General features: G+C 39.8%; 1 protein-coding gene across 1 annotated transcript; it reads right to left on the bottom strand.

Moving 5' to 3' along the window:
- Positions 1 to 9,803, bottom strand: ubac1 (UBA domain containing 1). Its single transcript, XM_066713037.1, has 10 exons — positions 9,439 to 9,803; positions 8,422 to 8,542; positions 7,929 to 8,002; positions 6,766 to 6,873; positions 3,909 to 4,011; positions 3,537 to 3,645; positions 2,744 to 3,023; positions 2,361 to 2,447; positions 1,669 to 1,807; positions 1 to 1,333 (listed from the first exon to the last, which is right to left on the bottom strand). The coding sequence occupies exons 1-10, from the start codon at positions 9,574 to 9,576 to the stop codon at positions 1,218 to 1,220; spliced, it is 1,275 nt and encodes a 424-aa protein (XP_066569134.1). The 5' UTR covers positions 9,577 to 9,803; the 3' UTR covers positions 1 to 1,217.
- Positions 9,804 to 11,763: the final 1,960 nt, after the last annotated feature.

Raw genomic sequence — 11,763 nt, 5'->3', positions numbered from 1 at the left:
GATAGGTGAATCGCTTTATCCTTAGATTTATCAGCAGATACAGGTACATGAAACATACAAATAACTAAATTTAAGAAACAAAACCTACAGCGGTGACACTGAAAGCACAGGATGTCAATGAAACACAACAATTCGCAAACAGCCTCATCATTAGTCTTTTCGAGTAGCCCATGATTAGTTTGGCTTTGTTTAATTCAATGTTTTCAATGTAGGTTTTCTTTCCGCACCTGCAAAGGTTTGCATGATTTTTCCACTTTTATTTCATGCTGCCATCTTCTTTCAATGCTTAGTAATATGCTTTATAGGAATGATATTGCTTTTTAGACATTTCGATCTGATTTTAGACACTTAGTGTGATGTCTTCAGAATGCTTCGTGCTCAGACACTCCAAGATCCCTTCACATGTCATCGAGTATAAAGAACAGGACATGCTTCCTGATTCTATACTGAGCTTCAAGTAGAGTTTCAGTTCAACACCTGGTCCAAATAGCATTGTATATTGCAAAGGCTAAAATCTGAATATAGTCTATGGAAATATATAGGTATTGCTAAATAAACTTCTATCTTATGAATGTGCAGTTGGCAGCAGTGTACTGCACTATGAAACCAGTGTTAACTTGAAATGTCTCAAGTGAACAAACACATTATTTGAACAGATATTACCAAGAATGCAAAAGAAAAAACAACAAAACCAGAAAGCCATTTACCTCTTACATTTGATTTTTTTTTTAGTGAAATGTAAAAATTTTCAAGATTGGTTGCTAGGTTGGAAATATCGCCAACAAAAGCGTAAAAGTGGGCATGTCAACTTTTTCTGTTGAAACTCAAATGTCTCTATAGACAGAGAAAATACATTTAAAAGGATTTTGCAAGTCAATATTGTCCTTATTCAAATGTAAAAAATTACATGTTGGTTTTTACAAGTGTTCTCCTGTTTTATAAATAGTTATATATTACCACGGCATTTGCACATCCTACAACAATCCTACTTCTTTCTTCTCTTAGACATTTCATAGCACACCTCAAACTAGAACTGACTCTGCAAGGCAAAAGGAGATTCAAGTCACAGCTTCACAATCATTTCCCTTATAAACAGAGGTGCAGTGTTGCCCGGTCGAGAGCGGTTCAAAGCTGTCTCACTACACAGAGTCCATCCGGCAGCTGTCGCACGCTCGGGCGGAGGAGCAGGGGTGCGGGCGCTGGGGGGGAGGTAGACCCTATGTGCGGTTTAGTGTCTGGAAGATTCTAGATATCTGTAGCATCACAGGCCCTGTCTCTGGATCATTCATCCACTGCGTGCTGTTTAAAGGGTTCTCCAACATGTCTTCAAAAGCTAGGGGAACAAAATGGGTTTGATTTAAAATGCTCTTGTGTGTGTGTATGTGTGTGTATGTGTGTGTGTGTGTGTGTGTGTGTGTGTGCTTATTTTGTTTGTTCAGGTTTCAGGTAATAAATCTAGCAAATACCCTTTAGGTGCTACAGAACAGCTGTGTTCCATTATTAGGTACAGGATAAATCAATTAATTTCACACACACAATTAAAAAAGTGTGAGATTAATGCAACTGTGACTTTATGAACCCATTCTGGTTATAATGCCAGCAACGGTGGTTAAGAATAAAATACTTTAAAAAGTGAAGGACCAAGGACAGACACCAAGTTGACATTACCTAACAATGTTTTGGGGTTGGTGAGGCCCAGCTGAACCACTGGGTTTTCCAGGATTGCTTGAAATAGGGGGCTGTTTGTGTCAATGCCCTTGTCCAATTCTTCTGGCGATGGCTTCCTGTCTCCCAGCAACCAATCACACTAGAAGAATAACAAAACAGCTTAGTGTGATGACAGTGAACCAGTTTACATCCGTGCAGTACCAAAAACAATTAAAATACTTGTTTCTAGACATTGTCTATCATTAAAAAAGCTTACAAGTATATTCATATTGAATTCATAAATGTTTCATCCCATCTTTCTGAGAATTAAACCACTTGCTTTTGAATTTAGCACATAACAAATATATTGTTTTCCACCCCTTCGAGACCGCTCCAACAGAATTAAAGAAACATGTAGGAGAGAAATAATGAATAAGTACATAAATACAACACAAGTAGTGCCTCTTCACATCTCTTTCTGTTTTACAGGCTTAATATTTTAAAATCAATGAAGATTATCTTTGTTTATCTTCCAGCAAACAATTCAGTCTCCTACTGGCATCACTCATTCTACAGCTATGTTAACCAAAAGCCTGCCTTTCGGAAAGTACCTGCAGTGTGCTTGGATTAGGGCAAGTATTGCGTTACCCATTCAGCTCAACATGCAGAGTAATCCATATTACCACAAACACAGACTTAATTTGGAAACTCACAGCGGCATCTTGTTGGTTGTTATTAACTCGCAGGGCATCGATTACTTCTTTCTCATCGAAGCCCATCTCCATAAGCGCAATCACTGCCTGCAGGGGGAAGAGAGAGAGATCAAGACGCCCTTCACACACATTGTAATATATGCCTTTAATGTTCGAAAAATAAAGAACAAAAAAAAAAAATCTACACTAAAAAGCTGCATTGGTTTGACATTGCAAAGTCCCCCCCCCAACCTCCCTCCCCCCAGATTGCTTTAATTCCAGGACTAGCTTGTTTCTGTAACCCTAAATGGGATAGGGAACATCCTGTTGCATACCCCCAACATCATCCTTTGCTAACCATGTAAACAGCCAATATCTGCCCAGAACATTAGCAGGAGACCTACACGTGAATCGGGCCGAAACTCTCTTTTTCTGCGAATTCTCTTGAAGATTTCGGTGAGCTCGTCCTGCTTGGAGCTTTCAGCATTGGATTCCAAAGCCACCTTCAAAACCGAAGCTGAGACCGAGGCAGAGGCTGAAGCCGAGGCGGAGGCAGAGATGGAGGTGGAAGCTGATGCAGCAGTGGGGGGGGCAGGAGCAGCAGTGGCTCCTGGGAGGGGGCTGTCGGCGCTGGGGTCGTCCACGTGTTCGATCAGCCACTCCATGGCCTGGGTCACGGACATGCTGCGAACAGACACGCACAGGAAACCCATTTCTTTAAGATCGGGGCACAATCTGTGCGAGGAGAGCGATCTCTAAACCCGTTGCTCCTCCGCATGCCTGTGTTCTCGTTAAAAGGCATGAGCAAAGGTCATAACGGTGTTTGATAAACCACTTGTCAATCGAGCTAAGAGGACATACACTCAGCAGATGGGAGTAACATCTTCGTGCTACGAGCAATTGCTGAAGTTGCTTTTTTAACATTTTATTTCTCATGGTTATCAGGTTAAATTGAGCACCTGCGTAAGAATATGCTACAGCAAACACTATTTTATTGTGGTTGATTCTCCCACTGTCACAATCTCAGAGAGTGAACTCTTTGAAGGCACATGTGTAAGCATCTTTGTGGCATCAGATATTTTGACGTATGTATTATTTTCATGAGTGATAGGCACACTTTTTAACTATGACTACATTTAAGATTAACTTAGATGTTTAAACAATCCAGCAGTAGGATACAAGTGAAGCCGAACTCACTGGTTTAACCGCAAAGCTTTGACGGCTCTGGTCTCGGGGAAACCCATTTCAGTCAGCTGCTGAAGAGCCATCTCGTCCACTCTGTCCTCTTCATCTTCATCTAACATGGCTGCCGAGACAGACAGGCAGAGTTTGAATTCACAGGGCACACACACACCTTTATTGGAGTATGTACGGCACAAGAAAAGTGGAGATGGTTTTAAATATTCATTAACCATATTCTTTTTTTTTTTACTCTTCTCCCAACAAAGGCGATATTGCACTGTACTAGAGAGAAAGGGTTTAAAAACATTTGAATGGCACCTCACAGAATGTATGCATATGCAGCTTTTGGGAATAAATACAAATAAAATACAAGAACATAATTCTTACCGTTGGCTTTCTTAAACAACTCTACAGCATCAGGGTTGAGTGCCAGCAGTTTCTGTGCCACCTCAATCAGAGAGACAAGGATTTTCCTGAGTTCGGTCTGAAACTGGAAAAGCACACATGAATGTTGACAGAGACCGTAAAATCTGATTACTGAGATTAGAGCTGACTTTTGAAAACGGAAATAAAGGCACAGCCATGTTTTCATTTTGGATATATATTAAAAAAAAATCCCATCCCACCCCACCCTCTCCTGCCACGGACATTATCTTCTTGATGTTTAAAAAGCTTCAATAAATTGTTCTCCAGGAAATTTACCCTGTTTGAAACCCAGTGGCATATCGATGGGAGGTTTAGAAACAACAACATACAGTATGAGACTGATTACTTGAGTGGTAAAATTAAATGCACAATGTGGAAAAACACAAAACTGTCGAGCAAAAAATATTCCTAGTGGCGGCCTGCACCATACTGGTAAGATAAAATGGATTGTTTTCTCTTTATTCTGAGGGGTGGGAGGGTTTACTTCTTGATGTGTACAAACAGTTCATTATAACAAACAAAGCTTTACAATCCTACAGATATTCAGATGTATTTTCCAGACTATTATTATCTGCCTATTACTTTCATGCTGATAGAAAACACACACCGAAAGCAAGGAATCCTTCTGTGAAGAGAGAACATTATTTTGTAGTTCTGTGTCTTGCAAAGACATTTAACTACTATTAACCATTTTCCTTTTATCGGTTTTCTTTCCTTTTTCTAAAAAGCATTATATGATACAGAATGGCAATAACATTCACAATTTCACAGCTTCAAGCCAATAAAGAACCTGTTTAAGACAATAACATGTTTTTGATTGTTGCCATCAGTGGAGAGCAGTGAAGACATGCTGACCACATACAGCAATATCCTTCATAACAGTCAGGCGCTACTAGGTGAGAGAATAGCTGAGCAGGAATTATTTTAGTGTACTGTCACCAAGTCTACTACTTCACATCAGCACCCTCCTCTAAATCACAGCTAAAATATTTTAACTGTGATGAATGAAAGGGGAAATGTCCCTAGAAGGGAGGGAAATTGGAGCATCCTGGAAGATGTTTACTTCCAAGTTTCCAATATCACTGATTTTACTCTACAGTATGCAATTCCATGTAACTTTCAACAAAATAATATTATAGTATAGTATCACACAAAATAGTATTCATGCTGCAACAAAGCTGTTGTTCTGAGTTCTTAGCCAGGGTATGAACCGCATTCTCAGAACTCCGACGCACACGTGCACGCACACACGCAACAGGCCAATTGAGCTTATTCCCCCACTTTACATGCCGACAACTCCAGTGTCAACCAGTGGTAAAATCCTGAGGAAGTGGAGTGTTAATATTATACAGAGAATATAATAATCTCCAGATCTGTATTTGTCCCCACATATTCATGTTATAATTCTGCAGGAGATATTTACTCTGTTTCAGTATAGGAACTGATAGATTAGGTGATTACCTGATGCAATGCCTTTATTGTCTCTGATCCAATATCATGGTTCTACTATACTGTAAGCATATTCACAGGATGTACTCCTAAATTGTAAATGTGAGAATTAATCTGAAACAAACCTTTTTATGTCCAAAAAATGGTACTGCCTTGCATTCCCATGATAGTTAAAAGAAAAACAAAAGAGTTTCAGTGCGGAGGTTTAGCAGATTTTATTACCAGAAAGGGTTACAAACCAAACAAATACGTTTCTAAAAATATCACGCACACAAAAAAAACTCAACATACTATCGTTATAGGTCATCTTTATTGGACCTCCGATAAATACAGCTTTACTACAAACCACTGCAATATAATTTCCCCTCGCTAAACTTTAACATCTTTGTCACGTTTACAATTCTCATTCACATCTTTAGCTTTTCCTTAGGCCTCAAATTCAGAGATGCAAAGCCTTCTTTCACAAGCTTCCTCCCATCTAATTTTGAGAGCTGACAGAAGAGCTTTACAGGCATTAGTGGCACTGCATGGGCAAAGTCCTTTGGCAGTATAGCCTTCCCTGAAGTGCAATTTCAATTTTCAACCTGGTGTTGATATTTTCACCCAGGAGACTTGGGGGGGAAAAAGACAGTGGGAAGGATTATTCTCATTGTGCCCAATGACAGTAAATGCTAAGTTTGCTCAGCTCTGAGTCAGTGGCTGCTAGGGTAAGGGGCCTTCATGAGATTAGTTTGTCATTTTATCCTAGAACCTTTACATAATGAAAACACCAAGCTAGAATTGAGCCTTACTGATCATCATAACACACCGGAGGGACGTTTATTATTCCACAATCCTTGACAATTTGAAAATGGTTAGTACATAATCAGTAACAAATCACACATTTGTATTGCACCTCTAATAGAATAGAACTGTCTTTCAGCAAAGTCATGAAGTATTCAAGATGCATGTTATACACTGCCTGTTTTATGTGGTTTATTGTTTTCTTACGCATTTCATGTTGAGGGATTTCTTAGATACCATCATCGGGCCATCATTGATTCAAATCACAATGGACTGTTGTGGAATAGGGCCATGAAGTGTGGCCGCGAGGAACAATGCACAGAACTTCACTGCCATTGCCAAAGCACTGAGAGAAGAGGATTTGGTCCCCCACCACACTTCCTCTCAATCATTTCAGAAAGCTTTTTTTTATTATTATAATTACTGCTGCTTGCTTGGTGAAGGACAACACCAGCAGACACAACAATTCCTTGGAACATAAAATAGGGAAAATGCAAGGTCAAAAGACAAACATGGAAATTATGAAGACAGGCTTTCAAAATCACAGCAACATTCCCATTAGGCAAGCAGGCAGGCTGGTACTTACATCTCTGATGTTGTGTTGTGTAACAGTTCGATCCGAATGACGAGGAGGAAGGCTTGCAGTTGCTTTAAGGATGGCTTCTTTGTCCGGTGCTTTTTGTTCCTGCTTTTTCTAAAAGAGCAAAACAGCAGAAGTGATTGGAGCGAAGGAGAAAAAAAAAGACTTTTCCACACATGGTCTGTTGCAGGGAATATTATTTTAAAGGTAAGCATCAGGAGGCAGGGACACTGTCCTTTTGCACACAAATCAATGGGAGATCCAGAATCAGCTAAACCAAGTATACGCCTCCACTTGGGAATACAGGTTTGGCTATGGCCTGGAGGTCGCTGGCTCAGATTCAGGCTAATCCACTAGAGCACACTGTGGTAGGGAGGTCCAAAGGCTCAGCGTTTCCCTGGCTGAGTGCTGCTGGGGGCAAGCCAGCAAAAGTCTTCCACGACTCACTTTGTACCACTTAGCCCTGTTGAGGTCAGCTCCCTACTAAAAAGGTGTGCATTTTTCCTTTTAGTGTGAAATTTCACTATAACAAGGCTGCCGTACAGAAATAATTATTTTTAAATTAACTAAAACATAATTGTTTACCAACCAACACCTGTCTTCCTCTGTGACCCCCAAAAAAATATATCCATGGGTTTGATTGTAACTAATTTATGTATTTGTATTATTACTATTAGTTTAACATTTTCCATACAGTGACGCATTTTAGGTGGGAAGGAAGACATGCTACTGCAACAAATATATATTTTTAAAGCTTTTAGCAGGTAGGGAGGATTTCTTGGTTTCTGATGGTTTTACACTACTAAAACTACTTTCATATACCAGAGAATGAGGTCCCACTACAGTATGGATCCTCTGCACAGCCCTGGGCAGTTCTCATAGACACCGCTTCACCACTCTGGAATCCCTTTCGAGCAGCAGCAGTAAAACCCCATCCCTCCTCTCCTGAATTCCACTGGGTCCTCCTTGCATTCGCTTTCAACTATTTTACCAGCTGCTACCAATCCTCAAAATGTAACAACAATCAAGCTGCTACTTTTAGCCAATATTCAAGAGACTACTTACTCTGCACATTTTTAAAAACATTTCACCACACGATGTTCATAATTGGCACTCATATCAGATTCACAACAAATGAAATAAGATGATTTGTAGGTTGTCGCCTCTACCTTTTCATCTGCAGCTACTTCAGCCATTTTGGGAGGAGTCTGAGGTGGTCTCTTTTTTATTAAGAGTAAGACATCTGCAGGAAACAGAAGCAGAGCAAAAAAGTATGTAACGAATAAATCACATTATTTTGTTGGGATATTTTACACCTCATGAGAACTGATATTAGAAACTATAAAATATGGAATGGAAGAATAAGTACAGACAAAATAACTCTTCAGCACATCTGTGCTCAGTCGGGACATACCTCAATCAGTGACATGCAGTAGACACGGTCCTGCATCATTGTGGGTATTAAATGTACAAAGTATAACTGGACCTAAGTCAACTAAACTTGAAAATACACCATCAGGTCATGGTGTTCCGGAAATTAATATATTAAATTTGGCAATAAGGTAATTCAGCAGAACATTTTGAACATGAGCAAAACACTCCTTAACTATGACTGCTAGTACTGTTGATAGCCTACTAACAATCATAATGATAAATATGTACCTTTATCCTTTATGCTCTCTTCTACTACAGTTTTAGTGTCTGATAGGACTCTTTCTGAAGCAGCATGGATCAGTTTGTGATGAGTCACAGTCTTTGGGTCTTCTAGACTTCCATGTACATACTACAGCAGAAGAGAACAACAAGAATGTGAATTATAAGACAGGGAGTGTGTTGCACGTTTGGCTTTGAATTTGTTAGTCCAATAAATGCTACATCTACAAAACAGTTCACTTGAATCTGGCCCTGCTTTGCATGCAACACAAACACAAGATCTTAATTTAAATCAGCAACACAATGAATCCTGTTGCACAATGTGTAAAGTTAGGTGTAAGAGGATCTGCAGTGCTACTTCATTTGTGTTTCTTGCATAGAATAGAGATGCCTCTTTGATTTGCAGTCCAACACGTATGGAAATCGCACAGAATTGAAATAAATGAACTGTTGACATTTGTATAGATGCTCGTTAAACCCGGCGGGCATTTTCACCTGATACAATGAAATACACACAAAAAACACGTCCATGAAAAACAAGACACTTCGACAGGCTGTAATACAAGCCAACGCAAAAGCAGGACAACGTATTAATAACCTCGGATGGGTTTAAAGGACTCATGAGAGGACATGACAGGGGGTTAGCACTGCATGACTGCGCTTAAAATAAAAATTAAACAAAACAACACAGACATTCACAGAAAGCACACCATAAGCAAAGATACAACTGGCAGGTTATTAATCATGTGAAAAACAACGAGCTATATTTATATAAAATATGTCATTCAAATTACAAGTGTGCCAGTGCCAGTATTAACACGTCTCTTAACTGGGTTACGTCGACTGGCAAATGACATTATAAATAGCCCAACAAAACCATCATCTATAAATACCGGGCAGTGACAGTGTCAACGGGGCCTACCCAGCAATTCCCACTGACATGCCTGTTATGGTCTCAGATCCTGCTCCCTTCACTATGAAATAACATCCAAATACAATAACAACAAAGGCAGAGGGGACACATACGTGTTTCAAACACTTCTCCTTGAGTTTCTCAATGGTGGTGTCTTCGGTGACCTCCTCCAGCCACTCGGCCCCCTCCATGGTACACATGTGGATCTTCAGCACCTTCCCTGCGAAGATCTTCTCCTCCTGCACAAACATAGCTCCTCTCCTGCCCCGAAGCCCGAAAACCACGATGGAAGAAAAAAGGCAGACTACTCCGTTTTCACTCGGTAACCATTTTACCCGCTCTGCTGTGTGGGTCGTAGTCCTGTGACAGGTCGGGGTGTGTGTGTATGTTTTTCTGTTTGATAGTTATTTACCCACTACTACACAGGCCACCGTGTTGTTGCTCAATTCCAAGTTACAGGATTGAACCTTGACCTGTGACCAGGAAAACACGCACGGTATTCTGGGAGCTGTAGTTTAGTTTGTCATGTTACCAGCGGCATATTGGTTCCCACTCGCAAATGGTTTAAATGTATGCCAAGCCGTTGTGACATTTAATCCATAATTACTGATATAAAGAATACAATTTCTGAATTATTCATATCAAAAATTGTATTCTTGATATCAGAAATTGTTTTTTTATATAGAAAATTGTATTCTTGATTAATTTAATTCTTAATATCAGAAATTGTATTTTTTTATATCAGTAATTATAGATTAAATGTCACAAAGATTTGCCATATAAATGTACCACAGGACATACCCTATCCATTGTTTTTTGTTTTTGCTTTTTTTTTTTTAAATCAAAGACTGAATCCAGACATAGAAAAGCATGACCAAAAATGTAGCTATCTTAATAAAAGCAATATATATGTCTATATACAATAAATAATAAAGTGTAGGCATGACATGGAAAAGGAAAACTATACATCTAAGCAAGTGGAAGCATCATGGCTCCAAGGCCTTCATCCAGAGGTGGATCAGTATAGCCTGATGATGATGATGATGATGTGAGGATGACAGCACACACATGTGTATATATATATATATACAGACGGGTGACAAGTTAAAGGAAAAACCTGAATAAATGAGTAGAGGAACATAACGCTTCAGATGCCTCCAAACAGGTGTACTGCATGACACAATTGAAACAATTAACATCCTATCATGCTCTGTGGCATGTATAACAATGCTGAGCAGACCCAGCTGACCTCGATTTTGGATTAAGATGGCAAGAGGAAAAGATCTAAGTGACTTTGAAGTGAAGTGAAGGGCCAAATACTATATGCATGATAAAACATGAGAAGCCTTTGTTCTTTTTCACATTGACACACAACTACTACTGTACAGTAGATGTACACTTCTGTCACTGAACCATCTCTACCCTTGTCTCTCTCACACACACACACACTCGCACACACACAAACAAATCCCCATCCCTGGTGGCAGATCCCACATCTCTATCATTTTAAAGTACAATTCAACTCACAGCCACAAAGTGCAAACTTAAAAAAAGGAATGTTTATAACTGGAACCAAAGTAGGCATATATGACAGCAAATGCCTGATATACAGCACTGTAAAAAAAAACTGCATTTCTAAAATTACAATTTCAGTTAGAAATAGTAAGAGCATTTGGTTCATGATGAATGGCCTGTTTTTGACAGCAGAATAAGGAAAGGCCTGTATCCAAATGCACTGCAGAGACAAAAGCATAAGTCTTGCCTACCCCAGTCTTGGTTAATTGAGTCTTAATGTGAGCAAGGGGTCTGGTCACCTCTCTTGGCAAGGACATCAAAGTCAGGTGGCATTTTTGACTTGGACATCCCCAGAACAGCTGACAAGCGGTCATTTGTTAAATTCGACCTGTGACAGGATTTGTTGTAGTTCATGACTGAGAACGCTTGTTCACACACATATGTGGACCCAAATAAAACAAGCATCCTTTGGGCGTGCTTTTAAATGTTTGGAAACTGTGTTTCATTCAGTGAGCCACAGGCTTAATCTGTTGGGGAAAGTCACTGAACATGAACAGAGTGGTATTTACCTACGGGACTGAATAACCTGAAGGCTGTGTTGCTGTGGGGTGTTTCTCCGTGCAGTCGGCAGGGCGCTGGAAACCTGCAAAGAGAGAAGCCAGGAAGACGATTGTATCCCCCGTGTATAGCTTATCTAACAACATTTCCACTCACCTGACGAGAGGTCCTGCAGCAGCAGCTAGAAGAAGGAGGATAAAGACAGTTATTCCAGCTTACACTGTTTGGTTACAAGCTTCTCCCCAAATAAAGCATTATTATAGTGATTGGATGAATACTTACCGTCATTGCATATTTGTTTCTTTTGCCTATGGAAATATATTGAGATTCTTATTAGTACTTATTGAGGAACAGTGTGGTGTATA

The sequence above is a fragment of the Amia ocellicauda genome, chromosome 9, assembly GCF_036373705.1.
Source record: "Amia ocellicauda isolate fAmiCal2 chromosome 9, fAmiCal2.hap1, whole genome shotgun sequence".
In the NCBI taxonomy this organism is placed as follows: Eukaryota; Metazoa; Chordata; class Actinopteri; order Amiiformes; family Amiidae; genus Amia; species Amia ocellicauda.
This window is presented reverse-complemented; position numbering and strand designations above follow the sequence as displayed.